The 20,241-nt window shown below is 45.5% G+C and overlaps 1 protein-coding gene across 1 annotated transcript in view; it reads right to left on the minus strand.

Annotated features, from left to right (window-relative positions):
• Positions 1 to 5,449: 5,449 nt before the first annotated feature.
• The window catches only part of SAXO1 (stabilizer of axonemal microtubules 1), a 34,948-nt gene continuing 20,156 nt past the window's right edge, over positions 5,450 to 20,241 (minus strand). Inside the window, exons 3-4 of the mRNA XM_060015349.2 lie at positions 17,366 to 17,568; positions 5,450 to 6,453 (exon numbers count right to left, since the gene is read on the minus strand). Of these exons, the coding sequence (XP_059871332.2) occupies positions 5,450 to 6,453; positions 17,366 to 17,568 (1,207 nt within the window). The remainder of the gene's footprint in view (positions 6,454 to 17,365; positions 17,569 to 20,241) is intronic.

Here is a 20,241-nt window from a genome sequence, read left to right on the forward strand (position 1 = left end):
AGGAACCAAGCACCTGCTCAGCCAGCCATGTGGAAACTCTGAGCCTGCCTGGCCGAAGTAAACACCCCTGTCTGTCCCCACCCCTGGTGTTTATGCTCAGAAGGGCCTCTGTCCTCCACTTCACTTCAAGGCCTGAGGACCAGATGCGGGCCCGGGTGATGGCTGGGCAGGCCTGAGGAGCCAGGGGGCCATTTAAGCCGCAGTTAGGACCTGTACACACCCCTCACCCGCCCTGCCCACTTCCTCTTGACAACTGCACAGCTGAAGAGCACTTTTGGAGGAAACGGATTGCTCAGCCCATCTTCATGGCCTAAATGACCAGATCCCAAAAAGGTGCGCCCCTCTGGGAAGGTTCTGCTGTGCCGATCCCATGGCCTTGGGGCACTTTGCTTCACTCCTGCATTAGAGGCAGAAGCATGGAGCGGGGTGGGGAGCACAGCTACTCTAACCGTGTACATTGCTGCAAACACTTTCAGGGCCGTGTGACTATAACGAAAAGGCGCCTGGACACAGAGCAGGGAGTGCTTGCTCCCCTGCCACTCCCAGCAAGGCCCTGGCCGGGACAGCTGCTCCCGGTGTCAGAACTGGCCTGTGATTTCCACTTAGTGGAGGGCTCTCCCTGAGCCCCCAGCCCGCCATGAAATTGCTGGTGATGTCTGAAAGGGGTAGGAAGGAGGGTGACTGGGGCCGAGGACGGAGTGGGAGAGCACTGTCTGATGCCGTCTGCACAGCGTTGGGGAGTGGCCTGGGGCTCAGAGGGTAGTGGCCCAAGATCCAGGGCCGCCATCACTGCATACACTGGTTGGCCCGGCACTTATTCTACACCGACTGCCCAGGTTTGCCTTTCGGTCCCATAAGCGCTAAAAGTCACCCTCCATGTGTGCTTTCCAGTGGAGAAGACCCCACAGAAGTCCGTTAGTGCGGCACCACCTTCAACAGGCCCTCTGCCCAGGCAAGTGCCTTCCCGCTGCGTCACATACACCATTCAACTCTAATAAAGCAATAATGAAATTATGAACTACCACAGGCAAGAAGACGGGAGGAGGGTCATCAGTGAACAAGGGTTTTCAAGAAAATGGAAGAAGATGGGAGGTAGATGGCAGAACGAGCGTAGAGCAAAGCCCAGAATAAAAATGCCGCAGGCGTGCTGGGGCTGACAGGGAGCAGGTCTGCCAGGCAGAACCCAGCAGGGGCTCAGGATTTGAAACAGCAGGTACCACAGAAAGCAGAGAGACAAACAGTGCTGAAAATGGGGACTGCTGGAAGAATCACTGACAATGGGCCCCACCTTCCCCAGCCTCTAGACACTGCCTGGCATAAGATCTCAAAGCCAAGCCAAAACAGGGGGGCCCATCTTCAAAGACTTTGACCCCTGTGAAAATGCAACAAGCAGGAAAACGGAGATCCTTCAAGCTATTCTTGGTGCTGTATTTATGTCATAATTGGGAAGCCAAGTCGAAAGACGGTTCCTGATCTTCAAAAAATACAAGTGATGTGCCAGGGTCTTTATCCACACAGGTGGCCCCACTGGAAGGTGAACCAGGGGATAAGGGGCTCCCTGGCCACCTAGCCTGCTGACACAGGGCTGCCCCGTACAAAGCACGGGCAGGAAGACACCATCGTCAGGAGTGGGACATCCCAGCAGATGCCCCCGGGCACCATATGCTACACCAGCAGACCACATCCACCCCACCCAGGGTCTCCACACCAACTAGTCCCACTATCTCCAGCCAATCAGCCTCACCCTGAGGCCCTGCCTTCCTTAAGCAGGATAGAGTTTGCCATCTTTGGGCTTTAAAAGCTCCACCTGTTTTCTTCTCCAGAGCCTCATCCTCAGAGCATATTGGATTCTGCACTGGAGCAGGTTCCCTGCTTGGCCATAACTTTTCTTCGTGTTTGATTTCTGGTCTCTAATAATTTTTCTTTTATAACATGCTGAAAGCCTCGAAAACCCTGTGCTTTCGTAGGTGATTAAGCTCCCACATCATTCCCACAGATGAAAAATACATGAAATAAATTATAAATGTATATTTCAAAAGAAGGCAACGTGTTTGAAGTCTTCCATCATTGGAGTTTGTTGAATAGGATGCTATGGGGTATTAGAGCAGCGTGTGCACACACGTGCATGTGTTTTCACAGCTGCTAAAGAACCTTTCTCCCACAAACTCTTATATGGGAGTCCAATACACAGAACTGATCACAAGAAGCTACCATGGCAAAGCAGGGGAGGGGAATCGAGGCCCCATCTGCGCAGCTCACCTTCTCTTTCCCTTCTCGTGGCCCAAGTAACTTCCTAAAACGACATTTCCAAGGAGCACAGTTAGCAACCCTGCCTCGGAACAACTAAAAAGTAAACTTAACTATATGGAAAAAAAAGGAGGTACTTTAACTTTATAAAATATACAAAATTTAAAACATGAGCAGTTATCCTTACCTGCACACTTGTGAACACTGACCAATAAAATCACAGGTAAATTCAGCCAGGCGGAATTCAGCCATCACCACCACTGTCTTCACCACCACCGTCCTCATCCTCACCTATGTTTAATAAATTAAAGGTGAGCCAGGCCTGAGTGACTGAAACATACTCAATCATTCAATCCAAACAACAAAACCATGAGACCAGCATTGCTATTATCCACATTTTAAAGAATTTGACCAAGGTCCCATAGCTAGTGGGTGACAAGGGCCAAGATGCAAGCCCAGGTCTGCTGGACTCTCCTTGCACACTCTTAGTCATGGTGTTCCACTAGTACCCATAATAGCCACTTGTGTCCTTCTTTATGTGTTTTATGAATTTTTTTTACTTGTATTAACCACTTTCATAAGAAGGAAGACAGGTATCAGAGGGAGAGCCAACTCCTTAAGTCCTAAAGAGACAGGTAAGGCAGGGATGCCCTGGGTGGCTCATCTAGCCTGGGATCACCATGGAGGTGACCCCAAATGTACCAAAGGAAGGGCTCAGAGGAAATTTCTCACCCCAAGGGGACTCAGTGCTCCTGAATCAGCCAGGTCTGCACATCCTTCTTCAGCTTCTTCCCTTCCTACTCATCAGACACATTAGAAAAGCTTATTAGTTTTGATATAACCACACACTATCATATAACTATACTAAGAAGACGGGGGAGAGAAGGAAGGGACGTAAAAGAATTAATATTCCTAATCTACCAAAACAGACAATGTCTAAAATTGATAAGTCAGGGACTTCCCTCATGGTGCAGGGGTTAAGAATCCGCCTGCCAATGCAGGAGACAAGGGTTCGATCCCTGGTCTGGGAAGATCCCACATGCCATGGAGCAACTAAGCCCGTGCACCACAACTACTGAGCCTGCACTCTAGAGCCCGTGAGCCACAACTACTGAGCCCATGAGCCACAACTACTGAAGCCTGCACCCTAGACCCTGTGCTCTGCAAAAAGAGATGGCACCCAATGAGAAGCCCACTCACCGCAACTAGAGAAAGCCCATGTGCAGCAGTGAAGACCCAATGCAGCCAAAAAAAATAAATAAAAATAGTGAGAAAATATTTTTTAAACTTTTTTTTCATTAAAAAATAAAATTGATGAATCAACAGACAGCAGTATATTATTTAGGAATTTGAAGGAAAATATTAGCAGAAACAGATCCAATAATTTACAAATTGTTCTCTGGGGAAGTCATAGTAGAGGCCAAGGGGCAGCTACTTAAGAGATTGCTACATTTTTATAAGCATTTTAGCACCATTTGGTGTTTCAAATCAAGTGCCAATATTTGATTTGTGAAAATGAAACAAAAATAATAAAACCTACCCTCCTAAGTGGTCTCCTTTAGCTTAATGGACTCCAGAAAGGAGTTGAGACAGAGACAGTGTGGTTTGATGTGGTTTGTGGAGCCATGCGATCTGAGCCACTGCAGATGGGGGGGTGCCTGGTGTTGGGTGAACAGCCCTGGATCTTGAAACAGAAGACCTGGGTTCCAATCCTGGCCTTGGTGCTCCAAGCTCTGTGGCTTTCCGCAAGCTGCACAATCTCTCTGAGCTTCTTTACCACGTAAGGGCAGGCATCCAGACCTGATATAACCAAGAGGATTAAATAATATAGATCCCAACCCAGTGAAGCACACCTCGTGAGAAGAAAAGGGTGGGGACCTGAATGTCTGGGCCAGGCAGGTGAGAGCCATGGAAAGACAGACTTGGATAAGAGACACAGGTTTCTTGCCTGTGAACAGGCACTGAGCTGAAATTTCCCCTCTCCCCTCCACACTGTTCCCCAGTTCCCTGAGACCATGGAGTATATTTTAGGGTTCCACAGACTCAAAAGAGAGGTGGGTATCCCAGGTGTCAATCTGCATCCCTCTGTATGAGGCTCACCCAGACCCTGAATCCATCTGATCTTGGCCTGGGCCCTCCTGAACAAAGTCCCTCCTTGACTCTTCTGAATTTAAAAAAAAATCTCCAAACTACTTAGCCTTAGGATCAAACCTTAGGCCCCAAAGAGGAACCTCCAGCCCTTTCTCCAGGATAGGATCCAGCTCACCACTGTGTCAAGCCTTGTGAGAGGTCTGATCACAGCTGTCATTTTAGGACAGGCAGGTCCAGGAACCAGCCCAAGCTGAGGCCATTTTTTCCAGGTTCTGAGCATTTCGAAGAGCTCACAGCTCAAGGGCCAGCTGCCACCTGCCTGGTTGCCAAGGGTCCCTTTTTCCCCCTCCTCTCCCTGGACTCAGAGCCTGCGCTGGTCTGGGAGTGAGAGAGGTCTGGCAGGTCCATGCTTTCCTGGGACTGCCATAGAACCTCTTCCTACCCCTCCAACTCCCATGACCAGACCCACACCCATTGAGACAACACTGCTTGTGCTCATATGCCATGATGTAAAGAGGTAGAAAGATGCCCTGTGCAACAGCCCTGGGCAGAGAGAACCCAAAACAAGACTCCAGATCAGGCCCAAGGCACTCCCACCAGGACGCGGAGGCAATGAGAGAGTTAGGCTGAAATCTCCCCGAAGCTCGCAAAGAACACAGCCTGCTCTCTGTGTCGACAGCATGTGGGGTGAACATGTGGACCTGCAGATTCGATCCCCCCAAAGTAAAGTTTATATTCTTTGGCACTTCATACTCGGCAAGGGTTAATCGTAATGTCAATTAATACAATGATTAAATTAATAAAATACATCTGGATGGGAAAAAAAACCCTCAGAGACCAGCTTTGATTCCATGAGCACAAGGTAAGGGACCCAAGAGGGGGAGACAGCAGAAGGAGGGTTAAGGGGACTAATTACCCAGTGATTAAATGTCATTTTCCTTGAGTCAAGTGATTCTCATTTTATTCAAGTGTGCTGGAAACGATGGTGAAGATTTCTTTTTTTTCATTTTGGGGAATTCTTTTTTTTTTTTTTTTTTTTTTGGTCCAACGAATAACTCAATCATCTGCTTTTAAAAGTAGTCTGCAATTTCTAAATTACAATCTTTCAAAATCAAGCTGACACTGTCAACTCCTGCTGGTTAGGATTTTCTGAATCACCTACAGAAAGACGGCTGCTCGGCCGAGAGCCTGTCTGGGAAACTGGCCTGTATATTCTGTGCCCCAAAGCATCTGTTTTCTCAAAGATGTAGCCGGGAGGCTCAGGGTATGAAGCCAGGCACCTGCTCATTTTCTTAGGAGTAAAGCTGATGGTATATGTGGTCTGGCCCTCCACAGGGATATTCCGTCGGAGGCCAGACCAGGCGGGCTTACAGCTTTTGGTAGTGACGGGAGGGAAGGGCACATAGTGGGCTCGTGTGGTGGTCAGGTGGTCCAAGGGCTCGGTGGGACGTTTCAGCTGCGAGACGGGCTTGACTGGCTTGGTCTGCACGCCGACCCACTGCTTAAAGTCCTCTTTGGTCGTGGTGGAACTTTCAAAGCGGCCACCCTTCTTGACCGAGAGCACCGGTCGGCAGGACTGAGCTGGGGCACCCTTAGGGTACGTGTAGTGGGCCTGCACTGTTGTCAGAAGGTCCATCTTTTCTTCAGGAGCGACATAGGTGGCGGGAGCTTTGGAGAACATCCGGGGCGTTGGCCAAGCTTGGTACTTATCTCGGAATTCGCTGGTGTTAGAGAACGGCGTGTCCAGCACACTAGGCCTCTCTGGAGGTTTCAAGCTCTTGGCTGGCTCCCCCATCAGGCCCCGGTATGACTCGTTGTGAGTGGTAAGGCTTTCAAAGGGGATTTCACAGGGCTTGAACTTCTCCGGCTCATACACATAGCGTTTCTCCATGGGGTGGGCCACGTAGCTCATCTTGTAGTTTGTCAGATCCTCCAGGGGGATGTTACAGAGCCTGAGTGCGGCCGGAGGCTTACAGCTCTTGGTGTTCACCAGGCCCTTCATGGAGTAGTCATCCTGGTGTGTGGTTCGGCTATCAAACTTGGTTGACGCTGGCCGGTAGCTGTGTGGCACACGAAGCAGTTCTCGTCTTGGTTGGTTCCAGGGTAAATAATCAGCTGAAAATAAAGCAGAAGTGGTCATCACTCATAAGTCCAGTCACTCAACCTGCATGTATTCCAAGAAGCCCCAAAGCCACAAGCCAATCTCCAGTGAGATGTTCCCTGAGACAAAGAACAGAGTAGATCCCTGCTACCACCTCAACCAAGGGCTTGGTGTTCCAACTTTGTGGTATCTGAGGGCTGCTGTGCGGAAGAGACAAATTTAGAGGAGTCTCATCATACCCACAAGGCTGCATGCAGGGATTTTAGAGCGTCCACAGCCGTGGGAGGATACAGGGAAGCGATTCCAACAGAGAAGTCCAACCGCTGGTTTACCCTGATCCAAGAACAGTTCCACTCCTCTAAGGGGAAGGTGGCCTCTGTGAATCAGCAAAGAGTGGCTGTGAAGGTGCAGGCAGGGCAGTGAGACAGGGGATTCACAACCCACCACTGCTGGGCCACCAGCCAGACCTACCAGGCTTCCCTGGTCATCCGTGGCGTGACAGCCATTAAGTCCCTATAATCTACGCAAATCAAATATGGCGCTCCAAGGGAATAAGGGCACTGTGTTGGCTAGCCAACTCGGAATCCACAGGGAATTCTCTTGCCTACAACTTTACAAAGAAAACGAAAGCAGCTTCCCAGGAGTCTTTGAGGTATATAGCCAACACCAGTGGAGTCCACAGGCACACTTTCTTTAAACAGCTTTCTTGAGGTATGATTTGTGTAACATAAAATAAAATGTACCACCCTTCATACACAATTCAATAACTTCTACAGAGTTGTGCAACTATCTATAATCAAAATCTAGTTATACTGAGTCACCTTGCTGTACAGCAGAAATTAACACAACATTGTAAATCAACTATACTTCAATAAAAAAATAAATTTAAAAAATCTATTTGTAGGTGGGAGGGAGGGAGACGCAAGAGGGAAGACATATGGGAACATATGTTTATGTATGACTGATTCACTTTGTTATAAAGCAGAAACTAACACACCATTGTAAAGCAATTATACCCCAATAAAGATGTTAAAAAAAAAAAATCTATTTGTAAAACATTTCCATCAACCCAAAAAATATCAATCAAGCCCATCTGCAATCTTCATTCCCATCCCTGGGCAACCATTTATCAGTTGTTGGTCTCTATAAATGTGCCTTTTTCTGGACATTTCCTATAAAGAGAATTGCACAGTAGGTAGTGTTTTGCATTGGCTTCATTCACTAAGCATGTAATGGAGGTTTATCCCTGTCATAGCATATATCAGTTCACTCCTTTTTATTGTTGAATAGTACTAGAGTATATGGATATACCAAATTTTGTTTATCCATTCATCAGCTGATGGGCATTTGAGTTGTTTTCACCTTTTGGCTATTATGAAAATTTCTGCTATGAACATTGACAGACAAGTATTTGTGTGGATATATCTTTTCATTTCTCTTACATAGATACCAAGAAGCAGAATTGATAGGTTATATGTTAAATCTATGTTTAACTTTTCAGGATACTGCAAACTCTTCCAAAGTGGGTGTGCCAGTTTACTTTCCTACCAGCAATGTATGAAGGTTCTCATTTCTCCACATCTTCAACACCTGTTATTATGGTTTGTTTTTTAATTATAGACATTCTGTAGTGGGTGTTTAGTGGTATCTCATCGTATTTTAATTTTGATTTCCCTGATGACTAAAAATGTTGAGTATCTCTATATGTGCTTATTAGCCATTCATGTGTCTTTTTTGGTAAAATATCTACTCAAATCCTTTGCCCATTTTTTAAAACAGTTGTTTGTCTTATTTTTGAGTTATAAGAGTTATTTGCATATTCTAGATACAAGTCCAATAGCAGATATGTGATTTGTAAATATTTTTTCCCGGTCTATCACTTATCATTTCATTTTCTTGCTGGTATCTCTTGAAGCACACAGAGGTTTTGAATTTTCATCAAGTTCAGTTTTTTCCCTATGTCTTAGCCTAAAAGATTTAAAATTTTACCTTTTACATTTAGGTCTCTAACACTTTTTGAGTTAATTTTTTAGTATGGCGTGAAGTAAGGTCTATGCTCACTTTTCTGCATGTGGATATCTAATATGTCAGCATCATTTGTCAAAAAGACAAATTTTCAGTTCTTTTGGTTTGATTTTTACATATAAAATTTAGGATCACTTTGCCAATTTCTGCAACAACAAGCCTGCTGGAATTTTGATAGGAATAGCATTAAATCTATAAATAAATTTGGGTGGAACGGTATCTTAACTGTATTGAATCTTCCAGTCTACGAACATGGACTATCGCTACCTGTTTCCATATTACTTCTCTCGGCACTATTTTGTACTTTTCAGCGTACAAGTCTTACATTTATTTTTTTTAACTTATTACAAATATTTTATTCACTTTGAGGCTATAATGAAAACTGTCCTTAATTTTGTTTTCAGATTTTCAATGCTAATATATATTTTTTCAATGCTAATTTTTATATATTGCTCTCCAACACTGACACACTGATGAATTCATTCTAGTAGGTTTTTTTTTGTGGATTCTTTAGGATTATCTTATCTGAGAATAAAGACAGATTTACTTCTTCCTTTCTAATCTAGATGCATTTATTTATTTGTTTTTCTTGCATTACTGCACTGGCTAGAACCTCAACTACAATGTTGAATAAAAGAGGTGAGAACTGCTATCCTAGCCATGTTCCCAATCTTAAGGGGAAAGCATTCAGTCTTTCCACATTCAGTATGATGTTATCTATAGGGGTTTTTGTGGAAGCACTTTATCAGGCTGAGGAAGTTTCCTTCTATTCCTAGTTTCTTGAGAGCTTTTATGGGTATCAGATCTTGTCAAATGCTTTATCTGTGGCTTTCAATCATGTAGGTTTGCTTTTACCTTATTAATATAGTATATTACATTAACTGATTTACTGATGTTAAACCAATCTTGCATTCCTGGAATAAACCCTACAGTTTCATAATTATTGGTTCTGTAGTTGTCTTTTAATTTAGAGAAAAGTATATATTTACCTATATAAGCAGTTGTATCAGTGCTCTTTATTCTTTGCATGGATTTGTGTTAACATTCAGTATTCTTTTCTTTTAGCCTGAAGGACTTCCTTTATTATTTCTTGTAAGGCAAGTCAGTGAGCTACAAATAAACTCAGTCTCTGTTTATCTGGGAATATATTTTCCCATCATTTTTTTTAACATCTTTATTGGATTATAATTGCTTTACAATGGTGTGTTAGTGTCTGCTGTATAACAAAGTGAATCAGCTATACATATACATATGTCCCCATATCTCTTCCCTCTTGCGTCTCCCTCCCACCCTCCCTATCCCACCCCTCTAGGTGGTCACAAGGCACTGAGCTGATCTCCCTGTGCTATGCAGCTGCTTCCCACTAGCTAGTTATTTTACATTGGGTGGTGTCTATATGTCCATGCCACTTTCTCACCTCGTTTCCCATCAGTTTTGAAGCATAATCTTTAATAGTTATAGAATTCTTGGTTGACAGGATTTTTTTTCCTTTCAGTACTGTGAGTAGGTCACACCACTGTTTCTGATGAGAGGTTAGTTAGTTATTGTTGTCATTTCCCCGTATGTGATGAGTTGTTTCTCTTTTGCTCTTTTCCAAATCTTTGGCTTTCAACAGGTTGACTGTTATGTAGATAGGGGTGGATCTCTTTGCATTTCTTCTCTTTGGATTGTGCTTCTTGGATGTGCAGATTAATATTTTTCATCAAACTTAACAGTTTTGACAATTAAATACTTTTCTGCCCCTTCTTCTTCTGGGCCTCCCATTATCTGTCTGTTGGTACACTTAATGGTATCTCACAAGTCTCTGAGTTCATTTTTCTCAATTTTTTCTCATTCTTCAGATTGGACAATCTCTACTGAGATCTCCATTTTCATGGATTCTTTCCTCTGTCAGCTCAAATCTGCTATTAAGCACCTCTAATGAATTTTTTTATTTTGATTAGTGTCCTTCCCATTGCAGAGTTTTCATTCAATTATTTTTAGGATTTCCCTTTATAGTATTCTCTATTTGGAAACTGTTTTTATATTTCCCTTTATTTCTTTAAACAGGGTTTCCTGTTGTTCTTCGAACATATGTATAATAGCTACTTTGAAATATTTGTCTGCTAGGTCTAACATCCGGGCCTCTTCAGAGATAGTTTCTATTAACTGCTTTTTCCCTGGATCACACTTCCCTGTTTCTTTTTATGCCTCATCATTTTTTGTTAAAAACTCAACACTTTGGACAATATGCCTCAGCAACCCTGGATTCTGATCTTCAACCGGGAATAGTTTTTGCTGTTTGTTTAGTGACCTGCCTGCAGTAATTCTATAGAGACTTATCTCCCCTGCAATGCGCGGCCACTGATGTTTTTGCTGAGTGTTTTCTTTTTAATTGATTTTATTTTTAAGCCTAGGTTCCTAAGAGCCACCCTCTATCAGCATAGTTTAGCAATCAGCCTATGATTCACCAGAAGTTATACTTCATCACCTTAAGCCGCTAAGGCTTTCGCCATTTGCTAATGGATCCGTGTGTGGGTTGGAGAATAGAGTCAAAGATCGGGCAATTAACAAGTCTTCCCCGGCTTTTATTTTCTGCTGGGCTGTCTCTTGTCTCCTCTGCACATGCACTAGGCATCATATCCAGCCAGGAAAGATGAGTAAATAACTAGACCCTTTCTCTGATCTCTTGAGCCTGCACACTGCCTTGCCCGTATGCACAGTCTTCCAGACCACCAGGAATACGTATGAGCTTATCAAGGCCTACTCTGTGTCTGTCTCACTCTCTGGATCTCTCTGGGAAATTTCTGACTCTTCTACTGGACTGCTGCTTGCTTCAAGTAGTACTGCAACCTCAGACTAACTGCACAAGTTGTCTTCCCTGGTTATTTTGCCATTCATCTCACAATTTTTTTATGGGAATGCCTGCGAATGTACTTTACTCCAATCAGCCCCCACTGGCAGCAGAGCTGCTGGTTTTCACAGCCCAGCCTACCCAGGCAGAACCTACCACACAGAGGGAACTTGGGGGAGGGGTGATGGAAGCAGCCCCAGGATAAAACACCACACACCCCCACTGTTCATAACAAGGTTTAGTAGTTTTTCCTGAATAAATGGTTCTCAATTTGTTGTATGCCTTTGGTTGATTTCCAGAGTCCTAAAATGATTGGTTTTTACTATTTTGTTACTTTTTTGGGAAGAGAATTTGTCAGGCTCCTCACTCTACCACTCTGTAAGGCCTGACATACCCCACCCCCCAGGCACACTCTTAAGCTTATTTTAGGCTAATAATACTACCAGCTATTTATTTTAAATTGGCTTCATTTTAATTGAAAATCTAATCTTTCTCCAAGAGCCATTAATGGCTCTATCAGCATCTTGAAAGCATTAGGGGGCCTTAGAGGGAACCATCTCGCTGAATATAAACCACATGTTTCCCCCTCAGACTTTAAGCCTCACTGAAATGGGGGCATCTACCTGTAGATGCCTACACACTGCCTCAAGGTGCCTGGGGGTGGGTAGGACAGGGTTTTCCGGCCCTCTTCTGGGATGGATGAAGTGTTACGAAAACAGGTTCCTAAACTGAAAGTTGCCTCATGTGATTTCTGATACCCCACAATACAGCTGAAACCACATTATTATCTAACCTCCTAACTTCCTCCACCCAGCATATATTACAAAAAACCTCCACAGGACCCTGAAAACCTCAGAATTCCACATGACAAACTATTCACATGCCTGAAAAGCCACCGGTAAAAGCCCTTCAGGGCCAGAGTGTCATGTGCGTAATTGGCAAGAACCTCTTTAAAAGAGATTCCATTCAATAATGTGTCTTTAAAAAAAAAAAAAAAAAACTTAGCTAAACCTGAAGCTGAGTATCAACTAATTACACTCTCAGTCTTTCCAATTGCACAGCGTTTTGAAAATGTCAAAATTACAACCAAATGCTACTGGAGCATATATTACTGGTGGTTTTCTGGAGCCCAGTAGAGGTGCTGGCCATAAGAGTAGTAAGAGAAAACTTTGAATATTTTTCCTATGGAACCAATAGTAAGCAGAGCATATAGACGTAATATAGATGCACCCATTGAAATACATATATTTAATGACCTTGGTCTTTGATTTCTATTTTCCCCTCCTTTGTAAGGAGAATCAATGTATGGCCACAAAACTATGAAGGTTGCTACGAAAAAGACTTAGGAAAGCAAATTTCCACAAGAGAAACAAGTCATCAAATGAGTGATAAACCAAGAGATAAGGCAAGGGTGTGGACCCTCAAAGATGCGTGAGGCTGTGCAGGACCAACCACAGGGCAGAGCAAACGTCATGGGTCTTCTCTAATCTTCACTCCTGCTCTTGGCCTGCACCCACAGAGTAACAGACCTGATGGGGATTTGCGCAAATCTAATGCCAAAAGGTGTCACCTGGAGCCCTCGTAAACGGTGATCCAGAACCATTCGTTCATTTGTTCCCTCACTAAACACACCTTTGTTGCTGCATCTCCTGTGCTAAAAACTGTAAGTACGTGTTTGGCATTCAAGACCAAGTTTTGGAAGCCACTGTATCATAGAGGAGTCATGGAAAAAATAAACCACTGAGATTATATGATATGGGAAGTATTATTCAAAAAACTAGTAAGACACATAGGCTGCAAACTGACACCTATAGGTGAGTTCTCATGACAAATACGTTCTCTTTGACTACAAACTGATTTGTTTCTTTTTAAACCTGAATTTCAGAGGAGAACTATGAAATCCACCCTCAAGTACATAGGTAGCCAGAATAAAAGCAAAGGGTTGAGACTTCCCTGGTGGTACCGTGGTTAAGAATCTGCCTGCCAATGCAGGGGACACGGGTTCGATCCCTGGTCAGGGAAGATCCCACATGCCACAGAGCAACTAAGCCTGTGTGCCACAACTACTGAGCCTGTGCTCTAGAGCCAGCAAGCCACAGCTACTGGAGCCCGTGCACCACAACTACTGAAGCCCACACGCCTAGAGCCCGTGCTCCACGACAAGAGAAGCCATCACAATGAGAAGCCGACACACTGCAACGAAGGGTAGCCCACACTCACCGCAACTAGAGAAAGCCCATGTGCAGCAACAAAGACCCAACACAGCCAAAAATTCAAAAAAAAAAATTCGCCTGCCAATGAAGGGGACACGAGTTCAATCCCTGGGCCAGGAAGATCCCACATGCTGCAGAGCAACTAAGCCCATGCACCACGACTACTGAGCCTGCATGCCACAACTACTGAGCCCACATGCTGCAAATACTGAAGCCCGCGCGCCTAGAGCCTGTGCTCCGCCACAAGAGAAACCACCATGATGAGAATCTCGTGCACCCCAGCGAAGAGTAGCCCCCACTCACCGCAACTAGAGAAAGCCCGTGCACGGCAACGAAGACCCAACACAGACAAAACTAAAAAAAAAAACAAAGGGTCTAAGCCTGCCTGGTTCAGAAGAGTCCTTCTTCTGCTACTTCACTGGTATACATTCATTAAATACGTGTAAGTAGATAGCAGTTAACAGGTGCCAGAAGTTTAAGAAAAATAAAAGAGAAGAAAATAAGGTTTTCTCAATCTTAACTTTCTCAGTAGGGAAAAGTCAGCCATGATTCAGTTTTAGCAGCGGAATACTATCCTCTGGTTTGCAGAGGGCAATTTGAGATGTAACTGTTTGGAGAAGGGGAGGAATATGGGAGAGCTGGAGGTAGGAGAGATTAAAACTTAAGTATTAGGATTGTTTTTTTTTTTTTTTTTTTCTGTGTGTTGATTTTGAGGGGTGAGTATTTTGTGGGAGGAAGTGGGGGGACTTTCCTTAAAATAACACCACTAGGCTACTCCATCCTTGCCAACCCCTAAGGAAAGCAAGGAGCATTTCTCACCCCTAGACCTCTCCCTGCATGTAGGGCAAGGCGGGGAAGGAAAACTGAGCTGAGCAGGCAGTTGTTCTGAAGAATCTCTAACTATTCCAAGATGTGTAAATCCAGGCAGCCCACAGGGAGGATGTGGAAAGTAGAGGATGTAGTTGGATGAGCCCGACCAAGTCCCTGCCCCTCCCCCAGTGAAGGAAGTGCTCATGGCAGCTTTGTTTTTTCCTGGTTCTCAGCGTCCATTTTTGGTCCTCCTGTAAACACTGGATGAAAAGGGAGACAAACGAGCCCTGCAGAGGCCTGAGTGCCATCCCACCACATGCCTGGTTGTGCTGACCCCTTAGTAAAACATCTGCTATGGTGCCTGCTTTGTTGAGGGTAACAGGCAAAGAAAAAGATCCCCGCCCTCCAGGAGCTTGCAGTCTAGCCAAGGAGACAATGTTAAACAAAATTACAAAATGAATTACAAAACAAGCACCTAACAGGGTGTGTTTGGTCTGGCATGAGGGAAGGTCTGGGACTCCCTCTGAAGGTGTGATCCTTTCGCCACTCGTTGAAGGATGATGCTGGACAGGAGACAGGAGGACAGCTCTCTAAAGAGGGAAGAGCAGTGCAAAATGCCCTGAGACAGAAAAGAAATAGAGCAAAGGAACTGAAAGAAGTTCCTGTGGTCAGAGCAGAGGGGCTCAGGGAGAAGGAACCAAATCTGCAAGGAAGCAGAGGATTTTATCCTAAGAACCATAATAATTACTTAAGGAGTTTTAGGCAGAGGTCACGTGAGATTGCCATCTGCAAAAGCCCTCTCTGCTTCCATTCTGTGGACAGTGGAGATGAGCTGACAAGGTCGGAGCGATGCTCAGGCACATGTCCAGGTGTAGACATGGAGAAGACAGGGTTCGGTTGCTGCTAGGAGGAAGCAACCGCAGGACAGAAGAGAGAGGGAGTAAGAGACGGGCTGCAGTGATATAATGTGGAATAGGCTGTATGATGACAGGCACAGGCGGGGCTGATGCTGAGAGAAGGAAGGCTGAGGCATCAGTGGGCTGGAGATCCCAGTGAGGCCAAGGACTGTCAAGGTGGGCGTAAATAGGGGAGCAAGCCAGAAGGACCCGGTGGCGGAGGGCACGAAGGTGGAGCCATGCAGGGGTATGACGACATCCAGAATGTGGCTTGGCAGAAGGTGGCTACAGAAGAGTGGAAGAGGACGACACTGAAGGTAAGAAAGTAAAAGGACACGGACACACACACACACACACACACACACACACACACACACACACAAAGAAAAAGCAGAGAAGCTCAGCCACATGCAGAATCTTCAAGAATAATAGATCTAGAGCTCCTGGAAGGGCTTCAGGAAGATTCCTACAACCCCTCAAGCCTCCCCACCTCCCCTCGGCTAAGTGTTTGGCATGGCTAAGTAAAAGCCGTTATCATCACGATCACATAGACACCCACAGACATGTGACAGGAACAGTTTAGCACATACTTTTAAGGCAGCCACGTGCATCGTAAGCAGCAAAGTTAATGGTCACAAAGCGGGCCTCCATCCTCATGGTCTCAGCCCTGTGGCTCGTGCTGCACGGAGAGAGCGACACGCTGCCTGCGCTACCACACCCGCCACTCCACACCCTGTCTCTCCTACTAGACTGTAAAGTCAAGGGCAGGTCACAGTTCCCAATACCATGCCTGGGATGCAGGAGGTGCTTAATGAAGAATGCAATCGTCCCATTAAAATGAAGTTCAAACCTGGCAAAAGTAATTTATGAAGTTAAAAGTCAGCATAATGGTTCTATCCTGGGTGGAAATGGTAACTGGAAGGGAGTATCAATGCTATATGTCTTGATCTGCATCCTGTTTTCCACGTGTATTTACTCAAAATTCACTGGTCTGTATCATTATGTATTTGTGCATTTTTTCTGTATGTTACGTTTTCATAATTTTTTTAATGAACCAACCCATCAGTCAGTGGTGGAACTCAACTAAGCTTAAACTTGAAATGCTTCCCTCATATAGGATGGGAACGGCAAGCTGAGGCAGGGGTTGGCAGATATTTTCTGTAAGCGGCCAGATATTAAATGTGTTAGCCCTCGCATGCCATACGGTCTCTGTCTCAGCCCCACAGCTTTGCTGCTGTAGCACAAACGTAGCCATAGATAACAGAGAAACCAGATGGGTGTGGCTGTGTTCCAGCAAAACATAGCCATGATACTGAACTTTGAATTTCACTTACTATTCACATGTTCTAAAGTAATAGTCTTTTTCTCATTTTTTTTTTAAGCATTCAAAAATTTAAAAAGCATTCTTAGCTCTCTAGCTGTACAGAAACAGGCTGCAGGCCAGATTTGGCCACAAAAAGTACTCTGCCCAGCACTATTTACAATAGCCAGGACATGGAAGCAACCTAAGTGTCCCTCGACAGATGAATGGATAAAGAAGATGTGGCACATATATATAATGGAATATTACTCAGCCATAAAAAGGAACGAAACTGAGTTATTTGTAGTGAGGTGGATGGACCTAGAGTCTGTCATACAGAGTGAAGTAAGTCAGAAAGAGAAAAACAAACACCATATGCTAACATAGGTATATGGAATCTAAAAAAAAAAAAAGACGTTTCTGAAGATCCTAGGGTCAGGACAGGAATAAAGACGCAGACGAAGAGGATGGACTTGAGGACACGTCCTCAAGTATTTTACACTACCAAATGTAAAACAGGTAGCTAGTGGGAAGCAGCCGCATAGCACAGGGAGATCAGCTCGGTGCTTTGCGACCACCTAGAGGGGTGGGATAGGGAGGGTGGGAGGGAGACGCAAAAGGGAAGAGATATGGGGACATATGTATATGTATAGCTGATTCACTTTGTTATACAGCAGAAACTAACACACCATTGTAAAGCAATTATACTCCAATAAAGATGTTTTAAAAAAAAAAAAGTACTCTGCCCAACCTCCGCGCTGAGGGGGTGTGTGTTTAAAACCCACTTCCCAGCCAGCACGCAGGCTCAGCCCATCCTTCCCCCAACCTGCGCCTCAGGCACTCTCCCACCTTTGTAAGTAGGCAGACACTCCATCTTGCCCCCGCGTGGGTATTTATTGTCCCGAGGTTTGATGGGGTCCACTCGACTGACAGGGTACGGGTTGTAATCTTGTTTATACGTCGTGAGCAGATCCATATCCTCTTCGCTTGGGACAAACGGGTCGGGCTGGTGGATCTTCACCGGTAACACCCTGTGAGGCCCAAAATCTCTCCTGCAAGGAAAATAAGCACACACCTTGGGGGCCCTTGCCTTGGAATAAGGCTCATGGTTTCCATTCAACCCGGTTCTACAAATGCTTGCTGAGAAGTCATCCTCTCCTCTATCCCTTAAGCACTCTTCCTCCTGTTTCCGGCTTTCGAGAGATACTGCCATTCACTCCTCTCTCAAGTCAGACGTCTTCACGGTCCAGTCATTCCCCAAGTGTGCCCGCCTCACAGCTCCTCGGTGTGTCTCTCCCCCTCAGTTCAGACCCTGACCGTTTCTCATGTGGGTCATGTGACAACCCATCCCCCGGGCTTCCTGCATCATTCCCGCCACTCCTACTTCCATCCTCATAGTGTGGTCAAAATCAACTCTCTAAAACCAAAATCGCACCTTTCACTCCTCAGATTAAAAATCTTCCAGATAACACCCAACTTTCCAACATAGTATGCAAGCCTTCCTGGGCCTGCCTCGGCCTCCTCCCCAACCACAGCTGCCCCCTCTCTCCCCCACTCCCCACGTACATTCTACCTCAGCCGCCCTGGACCCCTGGGAAGGTCTCCCCTGTGCCTGCTCTCTCCACCTCCCTCCCCCAACCTGTTCACTGTGGAGCTAACTTCTGTTTTTCAGGGCCCACCACCTCTTTCTCTGTGCTCCCAAGAGCTCCTGCTGAGATTTATCTCCTGCCTCTATTCGATCTCACAGAAAACCCAGTAGAAAAGGCCAATAAATGGAGGCAATGAACCTTTCACTTCTCAGCTCTCTGGCATCAGCACCCCCATTATTTCAGGCTATATGAAAACAATGGGATAGGAAAAGCAAGACACCCTTTACTGAAGAGTTTAGGAAGCGCTGTCTTCCCAAAGCATCCCACAGTTCTAAAAAGGCCAAGATGCGACTGCAACACCACCACGAAGCACCCTGCGGCACCAGGGCTCAGCTTGGGCACCCACCGCCTACCGGGGCAGTCTCAGCCTCCCACTGCCCAGGGCAAACTCTCTTGAGCAAACATTCCCCCCCATCCTCCGAGAACTTCTGCTTTACACAATGGCCTGTTTTTGCCTGAAAGCCATTTATCCAACTTGGACAAGAGGAAGGTAGGTTTTCCCTGGTGGTGCTTGCTAAAACAACCTCACCAAGGGAAAGGGAAGGCTTCCGGACAGGAAGACATCAGGCCCAAACACCAATAAAACCTACTTCCTGGCCAAAATGTGGAGCAGCATTACTGAGCCATGCTTGACTAGCAGAGGTAACACGCTCCACTGTAACCTGTCTTGCATGAATTATACACATGGTTGTCGATAAACCCAAACCGGGGCCTGAAAATGCTTGCTGGGATGGGAGGAGGGAGTTAGGAAGCCGGAGAATTCGTCTCTCTAGGGCTCAAAGGGGGAAATAGGAGATGCTTCAGTTGAACTCCCTGTAATACCCTCTGGGTAGGTTTAAAAACACATCTCAGCAGCAGTTACCGGACCTGCAGCCTGGGCTGCCTTCTCGGGGGCCCCATGCTGGCAAACAGCAAGAGGAAGCCCAGTGACCCGAGGCGACTGGAAGCTGCCTGTGTACGTCGGGGTTGATGGAGGGAATGGGCTAAACAAGAACCCAAGAATCGACTCCATGCTCCTACTCTCCTTAGTGTGCAAGTACTCACACTGGTGTGTGTTCAGTGCGAAACCAACTGCAGCAGGGAACCAGAAGCGTCAGGCCCCGGGCTTCAGAGAGAAATGGAAGTGCCCAGAAAACCCTGGCTGAAAGCCAGTTAACTGCCAAGTGGCTTTGGTCAGAAAGTCTCTGTTCTCAGGGAAGGGCTCCAAAGGGGTGGAGTGGGGTTGAAAGCAGCCTGAGACCACACAGCTCCATACAAACTTGTCTTCACTGACGCCTACCCAAGGGTTCAGCCCTCTTTGCTTCCAACAAAGGAGATACCAGGGGATACCAGGGGCAGGCACTGAGGAACAAAGCTGAATGCCCAAGCTGCCCCGTGGAGCCCCCCGAAGCCCAGAGCAGCCAGGAGCGCTCTCCTGTCACGGCCCTGTCGCACCCTGGAACCCCGCACACAGGGCACAACATTCTCTTCTGCTGTTACTTCTACTGAGGGAACCAACTTCCCCTCAGAGATACTGCAAGAACCTTCCTACAAGGCCTGCCAAGCTCTCTGGCAACTAAAATGTGCTTAATGCCCCCATTTCCTGCTGTTACAAGAAAAGAACAGATAAATGCCCACCACCAAACTCACCAATTCATGGACTTTCCTGAAGCTGGTTTTTCAAAAGCAAAATGTGACGCAGCAAAATCCTTACTGACCATGTTCAGGGAATGAAATCGTTAACTGAATCTCCTCCTCCGACAAAAAATTTAAGTTATTGTAATGAAAGTACATTTATGGGTTGAATTTACGGACGTAGTGATCTACCTCTGAAGAGAGGAAAGAAGTTTAAAGTCTAATTCATTTCTCTTCCACCCAAAATTATTTACTGTGGCTTAAGGGTGAATTTAATCAGAATTTATGTGTTTTCTCATTATGTTTTTATGTTCAGAACATTCACTGAAACCTATCATTAACCACAACATAACTGCAGGTTCCCAACCTCACGTAATCTTACAGCCTTTAAGCTCACGTAAAAGAAAAATATTTTATCCTTCCCAGAAATTGCTCAATTTTAGTAGCTTTTTTTTTTGTTTA

This window comes from Delphinus delphis, chromosome 6, assembly GCF_949987515.2.
Source record: "Delphinus delphis chromosome 6, mDelDel1.2, whole genome shotgun sequence".
Taxonomy (NCBI): Eukaryota; Metazoa; Chordata; class Mammalia; order Artiodactyla; family Delphinidae; genus Delphinus; species Delphinus delphis.